Source organism: Hibiscus syriacus, unplaced genomic scaffold (genome assembly GCF_006381635.1).
Source record: "Hibiscus syriacus cultivar Baekdansim isolate YM2019G1 unplaced genomic scaffold, ASM638163v2 tig00112738_pilon, whole genome shotgun sequence".
Lineage (NCBI taxonomy): Eukaryota > Viridiplantae > Streptophyta > Magnoliopsida > Malvales > Malvaceae > Hibiscus > Hibiscus syriacus.
The window spans coordinates 5,417,856-5,437,567 of record NW_024063392.1 but is presented as its reverse complement, the minus strand read 5'-3'; the positions used below and the strand labels follow the sequence as shown (position 1 = coordinate 5,437,567).

At 33.7% G+C, this 19,712-nt stretch overlaps 1 protein-coding gene across 2 annotated transcripts; it reads right to left on the bottom strand.

Moving 5' to 3' along the window:
* Positions 1-13,015: 13,015 nt before the first annotated feature.
* LOC120182754 (light-inducible protein CPRF2-like) lies at positions 13,016-16,909 on the bottom strand. 2 transcript variants are annotated; one of them, XM_039187626.1, is made up of 7 exons: positions 16,857-16,909; positions 16,421-16,819; positions 16,252-16,327; positions 14,885-15,080; positions 14,425-14,500; positions 14,210-14,335; positions 13,016-13,592 (listed from the first exon to the last, which is right to left on the bottom strand). In XM_039187626.1, the coding sequence occupies exons 1-7, from the start codon at positions 16,899-16,901 to the stop codon at positions 13,173-13,175; spliced, it is 1,338 nt and encodes a 445-aa protein (XP_039043557.1). In that variant the 5' UTR covers positions 16,902-16,909; the 3' UTR covers positions 13,016-13,172. The 2 variants fall into 2 exon arrangements, with proteins under 2 accessions (XP_039043557.1, XP_039043558.1); XM_039187627.1 differs by having other exon boundaries at positions 16,421-16,875.
* Positions 16,910-19,712: the final 2,803 nt, after the last annotated feature.

Here is a 19,712-nt window from a genome sequence, read left to right as displayed (position 1 = left end):
AGACTATCATGGAAGTAATGAATCAACATATTGTCATTATTTAGGTACCCTTCCATCTTTCTACAAAACATCTTTAGATAAATTAGGAGACAACTAGTGCAATCATATTTTTCAAAATTAGACACCCTAAATTCATGTGGGATGACCAAATCAGGGACCAAACTGAGTTTTCTAGCTTCTAACTCCTTGAGAGGGGCATTAACAACCTTCATATCTTTAATGGCTTCATTTAACCGCCTGAATTTGTCTTCAAATTTCTCATAATTGACGAGGCTCTTCCCTTGGTTTGAGTTAGATGCTCCAGGGTATGTTATGATTCTCGACGTAATAGTCTGATGAGACTAGTATCCTTTATCAGCAATTTTCTCTATATCAATAGCCTTAGTTGCCAACACCTGGATCATTTGATTTGATACCCCTTGCAGAGAACCCGATGCTTGATTCCTCATATCTTGTTGTGACCCAGCTAAATGCTCTTGTAGCTGATCTTGTAACTTTTCATTAGATTGTTTCATTGCTTCTATTTGTTTGTTCATGACGATGAGGAATATTATGAATGAATGATCTTGCTACTACTGTCACATAACCTTCCATAAGTTATTTCCGTATTTTTATAATTAATGTATGTGAAATACTTAAATAAATACATTCAATGCAAATGAAAATGAAAATGCCAAATGCAAATACAAAATGTGTCATTCCATATTGATCATCTTAAAATAATTTTCATTGAACACAAAGGTTTTGGTACATCAAACAAACTTTACATATAACAGATAGCTTTCACTCCTAACTTTTCTATCTCCTTCAAAAGCCAATTTAATTTTCACTCATGCTCAGGGGTCGAGTTGTCAATCTGCTTCAATTCTCTTACAAAACCAGCTAAATCAACCCATTTGCGAGCCACAACGCTTGCTTGGGTCATAACTTCTTTCTTAACTTTGTCCATTTTTTCTATCTTGAGTGTCGATTCTCGGAGTTGTAAATACTTCTGTTGAATCTTCCTTGTATGAAAGTCATTGTGGTTATGAAGCTCTTGCATAAGATCACTACAATCATCCACAATCTTCATCAACTTTTTATTCTTGGCTCTAACGGCTTCTAACTCAGCGTCATTCTCCCTCTTGTGGCGTTGATATGAAATTTCCATATTGGCAATGGACCTATTCAACATCTGATTTTTGGCTTAATATTTTCCCAAATTACCAATAGCTATATTGCGCCTTCTTTATGCAATTTGTAAATCATGAGAAAACTTCTCGGCTTGACCCTCGTGCACCTTACAATTCCTTCTCCACTGTTCAGCGTAATTATTCAGTTTAGCGACTCCTGTTATCCACTCATCTGGGATATTTCCCATACTAGCAAATTTAAAATCTTGACTGATCCTTTGAAAATCATCTCACATGGCTTCCATCTCTCTGCTTAATTTATCATTTTCACTTCTTAAATGACGAATATGAGCTTCGTACTTTGGCAAACAATCTTCTTCTTGGATGTCATCACTGATACCCTTACCTTTGGTCACTTTTGGTTCGAACCCAACAGGATAATCCATTACCACACTAGGTTGTCCTTTCAATTCAAACTCCAATAGTTCATGATCTAGTAGAAGTTGGACTCGATGTTTGAAGGTAGAACAATTCTCAATAGAATGTCCTTGAACTCCAGCATGATATTCACAACAAATGTTGATGTCATACCAACTTGGATATGGAGGTTGCAAAGGTTTCACATAATGCGGTGCCACTTCTCGGGCTTCTAACAGTTCATCATATAACTCCTTATATGATATTGGGATGAAATCACAACGAGAACCATCTCTCAACTTGGGTTGAACCAGAGTTTCCAGTTTTATTTCCCCTATTGTTTAGAGTAAACTATCAAACACCAACGAGTTCTGACTGCATGTCTTCTTTTCATCCTTCTGAACTTCTATAGTTTCCACTATTTCCTTGGCATTTCCAAACAACTTGTTGATACGAACAATGAGTAGAATCAATAGGTTCTAAAGTAGTCCCTTGCGTATCTGACACCTCGAGATTATTTTCATTGAGTTTTTTTCTTTTCCTTTGTAGAAGTCTCTATTCCTTTGGACAAAACATCTATTCTATCCATCATCTTGGACATTTGCTCTTTTATCTCTCTTATCTCCTTGTGCTCTTCGTCAGACATATGATCTTCATGCGCGCAACTCTCCACTATTTTCGAAGCTTTCTTAGGATGCCATTTCTTAACTGTGTTATAGTCTGTTTGATCACGAAACCCCTTGTCTGTCATGAAAACCTTTTACTATGATGACAATTCACAAATCAACACCTTTTGATTATGTCATGATCATGCAATGCAAACAAAGAGAAAAACAACATACAAAAACAGGTTAGTACAAATAAGATAACAAAAGGACAAAAAGAAACAATAGCAAAATAAATAAATTGAAGCTAATAAGAATGCAAATGTGAATGCAAATGCACAAGGTGTTAATTCCAAAAGTGACCACCATAGAACAACCTTCATTTAGACAACAAGAATTCAGTACACCGTGTAGCCAAAATATATAAATGTGATTCTTCATTCCTTCATTTCCTTGAGTCATACTCTTCATAGAATCTAACATTGCACCCAAAGTTTTCGCCATATTTTATCACCTTTGATGACGCCGTATGTCCTTAAATTGAATCTTGAGGTCTCTATTTTTACTTTTAATACGAAATGGTCTTCATGTATTTGTGAAGGGTATTCTCGTCATTGGTATAACTGTATCTATCTTCTAAGGGAATATATTGGCCTTCACTCCTTTAAAAAAAGTCTTCAATCAGCTTTAGATTTCTTCATTCATCGGATGTCCTTCTTCATGGATTATTTGAACATCTTTGAATCTCCTGATTTTGACTACATGGTTAAGAATTTCTTGTCTTATTATGACCTGCCTTCTTATTAGTCAATCACTTGAGAATTAACACCTTTGGATGACATGAAGATACAAATACAATAAAATCAAAATAAAATAGACATATAACAAAATAGGTTAGTACACATAATATCAGCAACAAAATAATAAGTATCATAATCATTAAATAAAACCTACCCTCACATGCTGGCTACCCAATCATTCTTTAGTAGATCCTACCCAACATGATATCTACTCCATGCTTTGTTATTCACAAAAATCCTAACCACATGATATCTAATTCGCATTCTTGCTTGACAAATAAACCTAACAACATGATTTCTAATTCCCATACATTTATTTGAAAAGAAAAAATAAATGACTCAAAAAGCTTTTCCTTGTGTACCCTTTTCACGGGATTCTTAAGGTTCGAGTTTGGCTCAACCTAAGTTCAATCTCTATGTTCACTATATGCTGGGTTAGGTTCTAAAGTAATAGGTTCTCGAATTGTCCTTGTCGGTGCCCCCTTGGGCTGTCGAACCCTCAATCCTGGCCCATCACAGGCTTTAGGGGATCGAGTTCAATTTCGAGGGAACACACCTCCTTATGTCCATGCGGAGGTGATTACCATTACGAGGACCATAAGGCGTGAGCTCCAGGAGCGATCCACTATCCCATGCGGAGGTGAAAACCACACGAGGGCATAGTCTCTCACTCCTAATTAATTTTCACGGAGCAGGGTTTTAGCTCATGTCATGAAAATGCAGCTGTGCAATGTGTGAGGAAAAGCGAAAAAACACACAATAAAAAACTCAAAACCAATTCCCAAAACACACAATTATTCTGAAATCATTAGCAAACAAATCAGTACAACTATTTATTAGTTAATCGAATTAAATTAAAAAATCAAAATACAAACAAAACTTATTAAAAATCAAACAAGGGATCAAAAACCAAATTAAAACGAATTTATAATTTTCAATTGCAAAGACAATTAATTAATCAACTATCGGCCTGACTCTCTAAAAAAAGTCCCCAGTAGAGTCGCCAAGCTATAGAAACGATTTTTTTTAAAGGTGAAAAAAATTAAAACCACATCAATTTTTAATTTATCTCTTTCAATTGATTTTTAATTTAAAAACAAATGTGATTTAAAAAACCTCTCGTTTCGAAAAATTTTAGATTTCTTTTATGGTAAAAAAACGGTTCGAAGAGTCACCTCCAATCCTTGATTAGGGTGTGATTGGGCACCCAAAAATGTTTTGTCATTTTAAATAAAAATTAATTTTAATTAAAACAACAAGTTAAGGTATGCGTTACCAAAATCGAGTTCAGGAGTCGGTTACGAGTGAGGAAGGATTAGCACCCCCACAACGCCCTAAATCGGTACCTAGTCGATTAATTAACGTCTTTGCAATGAACTTTAAGAATTCAAACTTAATTTGATTTTTGATCCCATAAAACAAAGATGTGAATTTAATAATATTCAAAAGCACTCAAATAAATTAAATTAAAATTACCAAGTCGTTTTAGAAAGAAAGAATGTTCGATTATTTACATATATCGAGACCAGATCTTAAAAGCTATAACAACCTTTTCTCGATAAATTTAAATAGCCGAACATTTCTTTTTCTTACATACCCAAATGGGATACACTTTTATTTTAAAATCATTAAAAGCAGACCTCAAATGCGTTATGACAACCCACTTAAAACAATTTTAAATTAAAAGTGTATTACTCTTAATCCAATTATGTAATATATCGAGTTATGCACATGAGGATGTCATACATATCATGCAAAAATATCATGCGATTCACAATTAAAGCATTTGCATACTTGTACATGTACGAAAACATATCAACAATGTAAAACAAATACGAGCAACTACTTATAGAATACAATCCTAACAATGGACTAAATTAAAATAAATTCACATGACTTTACACACATTAAATTGGTAAATGTAATTTAAAGACGAGAACACATTATATACAAACTACTCTTGCTTAATATGCAAAATACTCATATCGCGTGTACATGCATGTAACTATACGTTATAAATTTTATTCACAAGATGCAAAATACTACTTACATGTCAGTACATGTACATATATATCGATATTATATTATACATCACATGCATATATAAGTGGAATATAGAAAGCCACCACATGCATACAACACGCATTCATGAAATATAGACTTACACACACATATATATTTATATATAATATTTAAAGACATTTTAAAATAATCTAACACAAAGGTTCAAAGTTAATGGAATTCATAGGTAATTATTCCACTCACTACACGTATATTAAGGCTAAACACTGTCGTTTTAATGAATTTATATGTATATTATTCTATGTGAAATCTAAACCTAGTCTCACTTCTCCATTTTCACGATTTTCACTCCTCTCCCCTTGTCTCTCAACAAATAGCAGTGCTAAATAGAGCCCACAGTTCCTCCACGTTCGGCAGGCCACCATGTTGATGGCTTTCTTCACTCCGACCACTATAGGATTCGACCAGGTAAGTCCTCTCGGGTCATCACTCTAGACTTCACTCTTTTTTATTTAAAACCCCCAATCTAGAAACTAACCCGTAACTCATATGCAAGGTTTCCCGAGCAACTCTCAATGCTTCAGTCTTAACCCGGTGACTCAAATCGGTAAGCTTTTAACCCTTATTCTCGTTTCAAACAAAAACACACACACACACATATAAATCTCTACTGGAAAATAAACAAAATGAAAGAAATACCTCCTAAATGCTCCCTTTTTCTGGTTTTGTTCTTGTTAATACTTTCTGTTTTTTTGTGTTGCTTTTGCTCGAGACAATGCTATGGCCTTTGTGAATGATTGATGCTTTCCTTCGAATGGAACCGTGAAATTTAAAAAAAAATTGCTTTCTTTTATTGCTTCCAAAAATGATAAACCAGAAAGTCTTTACAAAATTCCCCTTTTTTTAGTTCTCTCTGTGTAATTTTCTTGATCGTTGATAATTTGCCCCCTTTTTCTTTAGTTTCCAGTAGTTAATTCCCAATAAAAAACCAACTCTTTCAGTTTTTGATCGATTCCCTCAAAAATGGCATCCACATTTTTCTGTTTTTTAATCTTCCTGTAACTGTTCATGTCTTGCATGACTTCACGTGGACTGGACTGGAATTAACACTACTGTTTTGGGCTGATTTGGGCTTCTATTGGTCCAAATTTGTATTGTGTACTAGATACGAAGCCTCCGGACAAAAATGCGTATCTACATATCTGGAGTTCATGGTCTCAAACTCCAAAAATAATTCATCGTATACATATTGTAACTCATTAAAAGAATATGAATTAGATTCACTAGAGTTAGAAGATACCCCAGGCTCTTCAAGAGTCATTAAGCACACTACCTTTAGTGGTTCTTCTTTCTTATCACCATTAAGTTCCTCGAGGTTATTACAAATCTCCTTGGCATTTGAACAAGAAGAAAATCCTTCATAAACATTGGGACCAAATGTACAAAACAACATGTGCATGGCCTTAGCATTTTGTTGAGCTTTCTTCTGTTCTTGGGCACTCTATTCCTTCATCTTCCTATTTGGAGAAGAGTAGATGTTCTCGATCATCTCCCATGCATCAAGATTATTGGATTGGATGAATAGCTTCATTAATTTATTCTAGTGATGGTAGTTGGCTCCATTGAAGTATGGGGGCTTGTCAATCGGTTGAGAGTCTTCCATGTATAACGAACTGGAGGTGAAATCCATTTTGTCGGTTGTGTCAAAAATGGATAAAGCTTCTTCAAGGATCATCTCAATATTGTTAGACCTTCTAATGAGTCAAGCTCTGATACTAATTACTAGGATTCTGATGAAGTTTAACTGATCAACCGAATATTTTGCCAAGAGGGGATGAAGTGGATTTGAGAAAAATTTAGGGATTAATGAGATTTAAAGAATGAGAAAATTGATGCATAAGGATTTATAGTGGTTCGACTTCTCAACCAAGTCTACATCCACTACCTAAGCTCATCACTTAGGATTTTCTAACAAATTCACTAATTTGTTCTTTCTTTTTACAGGACAAAGAGATAACCTTTACAAATCTCTAGTTTTTCAATGGATAAACTAGAACCACTCCCCTTTTACAAAAGGAAAAAATATGTAAACAAGAAATCCTCACAAGGTATGTGTTTACAAAGTTTAAGCTCACAAAAACACTAATATTTACAAGAGAAAGGAAAATAAGAATGAAAAATTATTCTCTTGTGTTTGATTGCTTGGATAGGTGTTTTCCAACCTTCTTCAAGTGTCCTCAACTTGTTTTTATATGTTGGAATGAGTTTGTGGCCATTTCTAGCCGTTGGGGTTTAATTTTCTGCAAAATAAAACTGCTCAGGACAAGGAGTATCGGTACTCCTTAGAGTATCGGTACTAACTTTGTAATATTTAAATAAACTAGTAGTTAAAGATCGTTGGGCTTGACCAGTATTGATATTATGCTTCATGATATCGATACTACTGTGTAAAGTAGTATCGTACCCCCTTGAGTATCGGTACTTATTTTGCATTCTAGAATTTGAGCAATTTGGAAAACAAATGGTAGTATCGATACTACCTAAAGAGTATCGATACTTCTCTTACCTTTGGTATTGGTACCACACGAACAATATTAGTATTGTTCATGTAGTATCGATACTGTAAGAACATTATCGGTACTAATACCCAGAAAAACTATTTTTTGCTCAAATTCTAGTTTAATGGAAAAACTGTTTTTTGCTCAAATTCTAGTTTAATGGACTTTGAATTATTTTTGAAAACTTTGAACAAATTCAATCAAGTCCAAAAACATTTTGCCTTAATTTGTTATATCAACATATTATAAAACATAGTTCAACATTTATTATGATATTTGTTTATCATTATTTTCTACACTATCTCAGATTAATGTGCTATTTTTTCTAATAGGTAGTATTTCTTAATAGCCTTCTTTTGATGATAAATTGATTTGTATAAATATTAGGAGCATGCTTAGCATTCCTTGTTATATGATAATTTCACTAGTGAAATTAAGTGTTGCAAGTCAGATTTTAGGTTGCAAGCTAGACTTTAGGTTGTAATTCATATTTTATTTTACTACCTAGATTTTAGGTTGCAAGTCAGATTTTGGATTGCAACCCAAATTTTAGGTTGGAAACCTATTTTAAAGTTGGAAATATGTGTTATGAATTTTTCTATGTAAATCTGTGGCATCTCTTAATTAGTACATGTCTAGAATAACATGAAATAAATGAGTAAGAACACTCATTTAAGAATAAAAGTGATTGGGAAACCCTCCTTGTTGAAAGATAAAAATACACTTAGGTGTTAAAGAAATTAATTGGTGAAAGTCCTGAGATACCTTGAAGGAAAAATAATTAAAGTACTAATGATATGATCAAAGAACAAAAGCCTTTAAGTCATAAATTACATGGAATAGACTTATAAATGGTTAAAGTAATCGTTGGAGATGAAAATGACCAAAATATCCTTGTGTACCTAAATGATCAAAATATAACAGTTTAATGAGGTGGTAAATGTCTTGTGAACTTTATAAATGATAAAAGGTATATTCTCGCGATGCATAAATGGTTGTCATGTTGTCTGACTTAATGCACGATGTTAAGGAGGCTTGAGGTAAGATATCCTATTTATTCCTATTGATGGTTGATTACACCGAGATAAGTGCATTGCATATATCTTGATATTGTTATTGCCCAAGTAAACTAGTTAGAGGTCGTTGGTACAATGGCATGCCTAGTGTCTAGTTGTTGCATCTTGGTCTCTCGAGATCGCTCACCTTAGCGGAGCAACTCCGTGATGATATTAACACTTTGGTGCGTTTGGACCTATAGGTTCGTCTACCATAGCAGAGCGATTCTATGTCGGTATGAAACTTTGGCCTACGTCACCTAGATAGACCTCTATTAGAGTTTACTTTGGGTATCCTTATAATATTTCATGACAATACATAAATATTGATGTTTCTATGTATGATATATATGCATTGATTACTAATGATTATAAGCATGATATACATGTGCTTGCTACTGATTATTATGAGCATTATATACATGTATTTGGTACTGATGATTATATGCATGATATACACACGCTTGCTAATGATGATTATATACATGATATATATGTGCTTACTGCTAATGATTATATGCATGATATGTGCGCGCTACTGATTATTATAAGCATAATATACATGTGTTGGTTACTAATGATTATATGCATGATCTTTTACCCATGTCGATGATATGATTAAATATGTTAATATAGACAAGACAATTGTCAGATAAACCTTTAATGATGAGACTATTATAATGGATCAGAGGAATATCCTAGATTGGATAATTACATTGTCTACTACATAATGAACTTAGAGTTATTAAAATCATGAATATGATAGAATGTGTAAGGTAATCTGATGAGAAAAGACATGGTGTCCTTTAGACTTTGGGTAAGTATAATGAACCCGACTGATAATGATAAGACTATGAGAATCATTTAATAATGACTTAAGATCATAAATGTCTAGTAGGCTAAATTTATGAGACTCTTGAAATATATTAGAGTCGATGTGTACTCATTGGGCTTAATAGCTCACTCTTTTAATTATTACCTTACAAGTTTAGGTTTAGGAGGTCACGATGGGACAACGATTTTATGAGAGGAGTCTTAGTGGGAGTATCAGAGTACGCCGATGAGGACTTTAAGTTGGCATGTAAAGATTATAAATTTATTCGAGTTGGTTGTAAATTGTTTATTACGTATTTTAGTTTTCAAATGAAGGAGCTCTGCCCTTTTTAAATGTTTATTTTCTTTCAATAATGACATTATTGGTTTTTAACTCTTTAAATAAATTATGATTTTCTGAGTCTAACTCATAGGATCACTTCGGTGGTTCAATATGACACCGTCGACTCGGATTTGGTTTAGGGGTTGGGTTATGGGTGTTACATAAATCATTCGGCGTAATCATTTACTTTTGATCCATGTTTTATGTTTAGAAGAAACATTTCACATTTTAATTTGTGCAATGTATTTTTTGTAAAATTCTTCAGAAATAATTTTATGTTAGGCTCAAAATTATTATTTTAACTTTTACCAGTTAAAAAATATAAATTTATAAATTATGATTTACGGTTGACTGCAAAGATTATCACTTATGTTTGTGCTTTGTCCACTTTTGATCATTGATTTAAAAAAAAACATAAGATATGTTCACTTTCGTTTTTATTTAATTAAGATACAGTCACTTTCATTTTTATTTAATTAAGATATAGTCATTACGAGTTAACTGTTGTTAACAATTAACATAATATGTGACGTGATAGTTGGTATAATCACACATTTGGACTCTATCATTTACATATTCTCTTAATTTAGTCATACTTTTAAATAAATTTTAACATAAAATATATAATTTTAAATAAAAATAAAAATAAAATACTTTTCAATAAAATATTCTCCCAACTTGTTTTCCTTTGTTTTCTTTCAACCAAAAGGTGACATATATCACTCTTTGATTGGTAAAAATAAATATATTAAATTAAAAATAAAGTTATTTCTCCAACTGAATTGTGAAATGTGGTATTAGGGGAGAGCAAAACTCGACTTGACTCGAAAAACTAATTTTTTTTACTCAACTCGGCTCGTGAAAACTCGAATTGAATTAACTTCGAGTTGTAATTTCATAAACTCGACTCAAAAAAATTCAAGTTCAAACCGAGTTGTATCTCGAATAACTCAAAGATTTTAGTAATTAGTGGATTGATTTTCAAGTTTGAGTTGAGTCACTCGACTCTATATCATAAATTTATATCACATATGAAAAAAATTGAAAAAAAATACACATGTATTATATATGGTTATAAAAGACCATTTAAATTGGAATAAAAAAATATCATAATATTATAAATATTTATAATTAAATTTCAAAAGAAACTCGAAAATTTAACTCAACTTGAAAAATTTTCAAGTCAACTTCGAGTTGTAAAATAAGAATCATCAACTCGAATAACTTGAATTTTTTTCACTCATACTTATAGTTACGAATGTGAAATGCATAAGCCCTATATTTAACAAGTGAACATAATTATTCATATCATATATTTATATAAGAAAGTGAAGAAATTATTAATAATTATATTAACGAAATAAATTAAATAATAAACTTAGGGTGGATTAGTCTAACTATTAAATGCACTCATTATGTATATAATGTTTTTTTTAATTTTTGAAAATAAAAGCTCTTCTTAAAAGCTAGGAAGTAAATTCAAACGATGAAATATCTTATAGATTAGTTTTTTAATATAACCTCTTAATTTGATAATAAAAAAGTGATTCAAAAGGGTATTGTTATAAGAATTAATCTACAATGGGTGTTATAATGATAATAAACTAATAATTACATGATATTTGGGTAAAGAGCCCAGTTTGATAATAGAATACGAGGAACAGTGGACGGAATGCCATTGAAAAAGTAGGAAAATTGCTAATTTGGAAGGTTTTGCATTCATGAATAGCCATTTTTCTCTACTGAGTTACTCTATTTTTTATGGGTTATTGTTTCTGATAGTGAAAATAAAGAGTTATTATTTCTGGTAGTGAAAACCAAAGAGATATCCATGCTCCAATAAGGGGAAACGGTGAACAGTTTGAGCTTAGGGTTTTAATTGACTTTCGGGGTGCGTTTGGATGGGTATGTGAGATTACCAGAGTGAATATTTTTTTTCAGAATGTGATTTTTCTGTTTGGATTGCAAATATTTCCAACCCCGGTAATAAGTTATTCCCGACAATGATATTTTGGGGGTTTATTATCGGGAATGTGATTCTCTCAATCTCTTAGGTATTGTTACATTTCTGACGTTTTGGACTAAAATGCCCTTAACATAATTTTTTTTCAAAAATATCCTTTTGTCGTTGAATAAAAAACATTCTACGAAGGTTAAATTGTAAATTTATCCTTAAACTATTTTAGATTTTAAAAAAATTCCCATAATTAGAAATTTATATGAAGTCCATGTGTTAAAATAAAATTAAACTCTTTCATTAAACCTATTTATCTTTTAAATTTTGTAAAAAAATTATATAAATTTTATGAATTTAAATTTTTTAAAGAAAATATATAAATTAAAAATAGTAAAATTATATTTTTTTTCTATGATCTTTTATACAAATATTTTCATTTGAATATTTACAATTCAACTTGTTAAAAAACGATATATAATAAGAACAATTAGGTAAAATATACATTCTAATAATCTTTTATTCGTTTAACCAAAAATTGTAATCTTATATTCCTGCTAAACGAACCAAACACAACAATACAACATTCCTAGTAATGTGTTAGGTAATGTTACATTCCGATAACCCTATTCTCAGAGATAATGCTACATTCTATGAACCAAACGCACCCTCAATGTAATTGTAGTCATAGGTGTTTGTAAGCACTCTATTCTCTTAAAAATATTGGTATTAAATGCTTAAAAAATATTTATTAACTTTAGAGAATGCTTTACAAAGTTTGGGATAGCTTTAACAAATAGCCAAGGCTAATTTATATAACATTCCTTCTCAATAGAACTTTCTATATTTTACATCCACCACCTCCTCTAGAACTTTCTATATTTTACATCTAAATTTTTTTATGTAAATTTAGAATAACCTAGACTTAGAAAATTCTCCATAAGTTTCTAGAATCTTCCATGAGCTTCTATAATATTCCAGAACCTTCCATGATGTTCCAGAACCTTCTATGATGTCTCAAAACCTTCCATGAAGTTTTAGAACATTCTAGAGTAATCTAAAACTTTCCATAATATTCTAGACTCCACCATTATATCCAAATTTCTAGTTAAGTATGAAAATATAGGAGAAGAGATTCAGTTTGTGATATAAAATACCTAATTCAGAGTCACTTGCCTACTTGTCAAACAAGGGCAGCCATTCTCAATGGGACTACGTCCACCTTTAACAGCTGAAATGAAGTAATACCATACTTGGCTCCTTGAGCACCAAAAATGGAGTTCATAGGAATTTCATACAGAATTATTTACCCTTCAAATTTTAACCAAGTAACAAACTAGTCAATGTTATGATGACAGATGATATGACGGTCAATGCAGACGATGATCTCATAAAAATGCAGTTTGAATGATTAATCCCCATGAACAGATATAACCAATATGTTTATAAGTTCTGAATCCCTATCTCAATGACAACAGGAAGCGCAGTGAAATTCAACTTTGCTTCTTGTTCTTGGCAGCCGAATGGGGTAGACCGGGTTCCCAGCCAGGAATGGGCACGCATGGACTTGCACCAGGACAAATCTGGTTTTGCACACCACTAGGCGTGTGCTGCAATTCAGATGGCTCAATAACATTTTTCACTCCTATTTCCGTCTGTGGATTCACAATAGGAGAAACCAGATTGTTGCTTCCAAAACTGTTGTCCAGTCTCGGGTGATGTACGGTAGCAGCAATGCTAGGAACTGGTTGGTGAAATAACTGATTAGTATTTGGCTGCATTGCCACCGAACCTGTGGATGCTTCCACTGGATTGCTAACGAAAGGCATGACTACACTAGGTACATTGGGCCGAGATATACTACAAGGGTTGATCCCAGTCACTCGCTTAACTGTTTCCTCGGCCATCTTCACCTGAAAATTTCAGATAGAACAATCAAACCTGACAACCCAGAAACAAAGTTGCAGAGACCATAATCAACAGTGATTTTTAGCAGGAAGTAAAATAGTTAAAGAACTATAATACTCTTGCTGCAGTTTCAGGCATAAAGATGCATGATTGTGTTTCACAGTTGTCAACACTCCAAACACTGACATTACACAAGAGATCATGTCAGTATCTATTGTATAAATTTAGACAGACATACAAATCATGAACAATTTTAGGTATATGAACGGTTGAACACACCAGAGAAGTAACAGTGTGTCAGTACTGGACATGTCCAGCAGATTCCTGAAATGAAGCACATACAAATCGCCAAAAACCAAATCAATCTCCCTTCCCCAAGAGATTTGCTGATAATATATTCTGCAAGCACGCTTGCAATTAAATCCTTCAATTCTAGATTAAGGAATGTGAATTGCCCATGGCTTTTTAAAAATTTGCCACAGACTAATCTTCAAAAACTTCTGGTGTCAAAACAACATATTCTCCTGTCATTTATTTCGAAGTAAGTTTTAAACTTTCAGGAGGACCACGTATTAACTAACAGAAGAATGAATGAGCAAGTTAAACAAGGATGATAGCTTACCTTTGCTCTTAACGTCTCAATATCAGCCTTCAGAATTCTATTGTCAACAGCAGCTTCATCATACTTGTGATTCATGTCAGTTAGATTCTTGAGTAATGTGGAATGTTCAACTCTTAATTGAGCAACCTAGAAAAATCACTAGCAGAGTAAAAAAAAAAGACCACAAAACAGAGAGTATGAGATCATAAGGGGAAGGGATACTGATGTGGAAAAACCTGTGCTTCAAGTTCATTCATATGTGCTTGCTTTCTTCTTCTAGAGCGTCTAGCTGATTCTCTATTTGACCGCATTCTGAGGCATCACCAAAATATCAATTAGTTGAGGGAAACTTTGTGATGGTGTCAGCAAAATAAAAAGTGAGTTCAGTAAGAATTTATTAATTCACACATCTAGTAGTAAGGTAAGGGATAAGTTTAAGTTCTATTTGCTAAATAAACATATGATTCTTTCCAAGATAACAAATTAAATATTATAGTTAGTACGAGTTTCCCCCCCCCCCCTGAAAGAAGCTATTACTTAAAGATTAAAAGAGAAGACATACAACTTTATTTAGGAAAAGGGAAAAGAGAAAAAGAAAAGAAAACGTGCTAAGAAAAAGATAATAACAAACAGAACAGATAGCATTTCAAACACCTCAAAATCAATAATACAACAAAACAATACAAAAATGGTTACCTCCTTGCACGCTTTGCATCAGCCGGATCCATGTTTTCAGTGGTTTCAGTATCTCCTTCAAGTTCACCATCATCTGAATCTTCTCTTGATGACCCACTTGTGGTTTGCCTCCCTTGTGTCCTTGAATTCTTTTGTGTTGTTGAAACAGCTGAAATACCAGTATCAGGTTCGCCCTGTTCATGTGTCTTTGAGGACCCTACAATGATGAAATTTGTATTAAGAAAATCACCAAGAATAAATTTCAAGTAATTACAGGAAGAGAAGATATCAAATAAAGAGCTCTAGAGTTCTTTAGTATACTGTTTACTGTTCAAATCTTAGAAAATGTAAAGAAAAAGTTGGTTAAAGGTGAAGTGAAGAAAAATGATATACACACAGCACATGTTCTTTGTTTTGTTTGAATACCTACCTAAAGTTAATGTGAAATATTTTTATTAAAATCTAATAAAGAAAGTTACTTCCATTTTTTTGTATCCCTCCATTGTTTTTTTCATTTTCCTTTAGCTCTCTTTAAACACAAGATAAATTGGAGAATTAAGCACATTGCACTCCATGAAAAAATGTAATATTACTATTCTTAAGCATAAGCATGAATGATATATGCATGATGGCCCCTGCAACAGAAAGGATGAAACAAGAATTGTTGGAGTTAACTTAGAAGGGAGCAAACTACAGAAACATTCACGTCATTCACTCTGCCACTAGCAACCCCAACAAGTCAAATTATATGAACTTCATTCAATTCAATCCCATATACACTTGTCTTAGTACTTAGTTCAATATAAAGTTAATGTTTAACGATTCTAACAGCACAAGCTTATAGTTACAAGCAAGACACTGTTAATCACCCAATACTAAAGGCCAACATGACACCAGAACTCTGATCGCTACTAAATTTAAGTAAGTCAGAGACCTTCATCAATCATTAATTCCCAAAATAAAAGTATCACTAAGACGAAAAAAACATATGTTTTAAACAAACTATAGCAGTATAGCTCATTTTGCATCGGATCAAAAACACTTATTACTATTACCAATCGACTTTCATCCAATCTAATTACTGCAAATTCAAAGACAGCCCTGAACTGACTCAAGTTCATAAAATTTTACTAGTTGAACACAATACCGAACATGAAAAATCTATAAAACTGATCAAAGAAATCTATGTTGATTTTTCCTTGTAAAGAAATTTCGCCTGGAGAAACGCAATCAAATTTGGTAAAAAAGATGTCAATAAAAAAGATTAAAACAACAGTAACTGTTCCTTACCTCAGTCTTAAAAAGTTGCATCTGTTGCATAAGAGGGAAAATAGTCGGATCATTAAAAAGAAAGATCAAATCAGAGGCATGATATAGAAAAAGCTTACCTCGAACGTCTGATCCCGATTGAATCGCTTGGTTTTCAGCTTTGCCAGACGAACTTTCCGCCTTCACAGACGACGCCTGGATTTTTTATTTTTTGCAAATATAACATTTCAATTTTAAAAAAATAAACAAAATCCAAATAGAAAATGAATATTAGAGAGAGAGGAATACACGAGAGAGAGCAACGGCAGCGCAGGCTTGATGGAGCTTGTTCTTTAGGATCGCGATGTACTCATCGGAGTCAATCGGGACAATCGGCGTCGAATCAGACGCCGGAGGATTATGATTATTAAGCTCTTTGATCTCCACCACGCTACCATCCCCTTCAACATTTTCAGATTTCGAATCAGACGGCTGAGGTGCCGCGGAGGACGGACCATTCAAATTCTCGCCTGCACGTGACCCCGGGATCGCCACACCCGCACCGGAGAATTCTTCTAGAAACTTCTCCAACGCCCATTCCGATTGGCTTCGGTTCATCCCAGCCGCCGCGCCTGAAGCTGACGCCGCCCAGAGAAGGTCGGAGAAATCGTCAACTGAGAACAAACTATTCATTGTTTTCAGCGAAATCTTAATATTCTTTTTTTTTTCTCACCTTCTATTCTATTTGCAATTTGCAACTCGTGCTTTCTTCCCCTTCCTGTTTTACCATTTATGCGGGAACAAAACAGAAAATATCTACTACTTTGTTGTTTACAAACAAATCCAGTAATAATACGAAACGTGGATAACAACCTGGTCTTTCGTCAACGTGTTAGTTTATTAGTGGGTGATAGGGAAGCTATGGCTGAATATGGAACAGTTGATTTCGCCATGTTAGATCTGTGGGCTAAGGCGGAAAAATAACGTAAGGGGGAAAGATGAGCGGAGCGGAGCCCATGAAAATTGTATGCATTAGGGACAAACTGTGAATGTGGGCCCATTTGTCGGGAATTTTGTCTGGACCTTCCTTACGCTACATTTTTTTTTTTTTGGTTTTGAATTGACCTTACGCTACATTTTAAATTGTGGTAATGAAATTAAAAGTGTAAAGTTAAATTTATAATGTAATATTTTGTTTAACTAAATATATATAAATGATCCATAATTTTATCTAAAAATCATTAAAAAAATATCGATTTGATATCGTTTTTCGAATATTTACTAGAGTAGCACTCGTTCTGACAGTTAGGGGTGTAAACGAGCCGAGTCGAGCTCGAGTATTGTTGAGCTCGACTCGACTCGAAAACTCTGAAATGAAACTCGACTCGAAAACTCGTGAGCTTAAAATTTTCAAGCTCGACTCGAACTCGAAATCCTGAACTAAAGCTCGTGAGCAGCTCGAAAAGGCTCGAAATAAAAAAAAAAGCTTAAACTTAACTCGATTGAAGCCTCAAACTCGAACCTAAACCTTAAATACATGAAAATCTTACTGTATTTTTTAAATCAATACATAAATATTAATATTATTAATAATTTATTTAAAAAAATATTAATATATTATATTTCCAAGTCACTCACGAGATTTTCGAGTCGAATATCAAGAAGCTCATTTCGGCTCGTTAAGAACTCAAGTCAAGCTCCAGCTCGAGTCAAGTCCATTCGATCCGAGTATTTATCAAGCCTTGATCGAGTCGATCTCGAGTAGCTCGCGATCTGTCTCGTCTCATTTACAGCCCTACTGACAGTATAAGGAGGAGGCATGTTTCACTAAATTCGTCTTTCTGATGTGGATAAAAGGAGCGTTGTAAGGGGCGCCCATTCGTTCGACGTGTGCTTCCACGATGGAAGAAGCTAAGCAGAGGACGCACCTTCGTGGGGATTTTTCACCAGCTGGGAGGCGCATTGCAGGGGCGTGCCTTTTCTCTCGCCTACCCCTTCCAGCCTTTTGTTCCAGTCGTTTAACCCTCCCCTCCCACTGTATAAACCCATCCTCATACCTTAACTAATCACACCAATTAATCACCCCTCCCCTATATAAACCCCTCCCCATCTAGGGATGACAGACGTGTATAATTTCGTAGATTTCGTATCGTACTCGCACTAGTTGGAGCAGGAATGAGTATAGGTTTAGTAGGTAGTTGGAGGGTGTGGATGTAAAAAGTCATACCCGTCGTGGGCAGTTCGTAGGTGATGGATTTAAGTCCTTACTCGCCCCACATCCACCTGTTCCGCATCCACCCATCCCAAATCCGTTTGCCCACTAAGTATCTACTATATAAAATTTGGATCATTATAAATTTAGGTATAATTCCAATATTAGTTTGTAAATATTAAGATTTTATAGGACATGACATGTAATTTAACCAAATATTATGGTATAAACATTTTTAAAATTGAAGTATGTTGTTTCTTCTATCTCAAATCGGTTGGTATAGACAGGTACAGACGTGTACGAGATAAGTGGTGGGTATCCATTTAGGTAGTGGGTGTGAGGAGGGAGAATGTACCCGCGTGGGGCAGATGTGGATTTAAAAATTTTACCCGTCATAGATGGTAGGTAGGTGGTGGGTACGAAAATATTAGGTGGGTATGGGGATGGGAGAAGGGGTATCTACACCCGTCTCGCCCGTTTTCCATCTTTATCCCCATCCCTTACAATTTCTTTTAAGTAGGTTTGTTACCGAAATTTTTTTAAAGGTATAAATATATTTTATACTTATTTTTTAGTGAATATTTTTTTATTATTTTATTAATTAATTGTAAAAAAATTTTTGTTATTACCTACAATTTTAAAATGGAAGGCAGGTTGTTGCGATCGGATGCTAATCATATTTCGAGTCATTTTTCCAATATGATAAAAATACTAAACTATGTTATTTTTAAATTTGTGAATATTTTATTTATTTATTTTAAATATTATTTCAAATTTTAATTCGTAGAGTTTATTAATTCAGAAACTGATTATATATTAGAAGTTTTTATTCATAAAAACAAGATGAACACACTGCGTCATATTTGGCAACATTTATCTAGGGCTGGAATCAGTTACGTAGCCCAATTGTTATAGGTTGTAAACTTGAACCCGTCTTCATTTCTGCACTAATCAAGAGGTGAAGTCTAGACACACAGACGTTTCATCCACCATGTGGGGAGTGCACCATTAGCCTGTAGGATGTTTCAATGTATTTGGGGCTCTCGGTAGATGTAAATGTTATTTGTGGTGTAGTGGATGGTAATTGACATTCTCTGTGCATGGAGTATCTTGGAGTTTCCCCGACAGATCTCAACGGTGGCTGAATAATGTTATCGTGGTTGCAATCTAATTTTAAAGAGTTGAACGAAAATTATTCTGATGATGAGGCAAAAGCATTTGCCCGGGCCTACATATTATGAATCATTGGAGGGATATTGATACCCAACAATTCTCACAACCATGTCCATTGTATGTGGTTGTGACACCTCATTGATTTTAAAGTAGCCGACACATTGAGTTGGGCTCTACAGTTTTGGGATTTTTGTTTAGAGAAATGTGTCAAGCAAC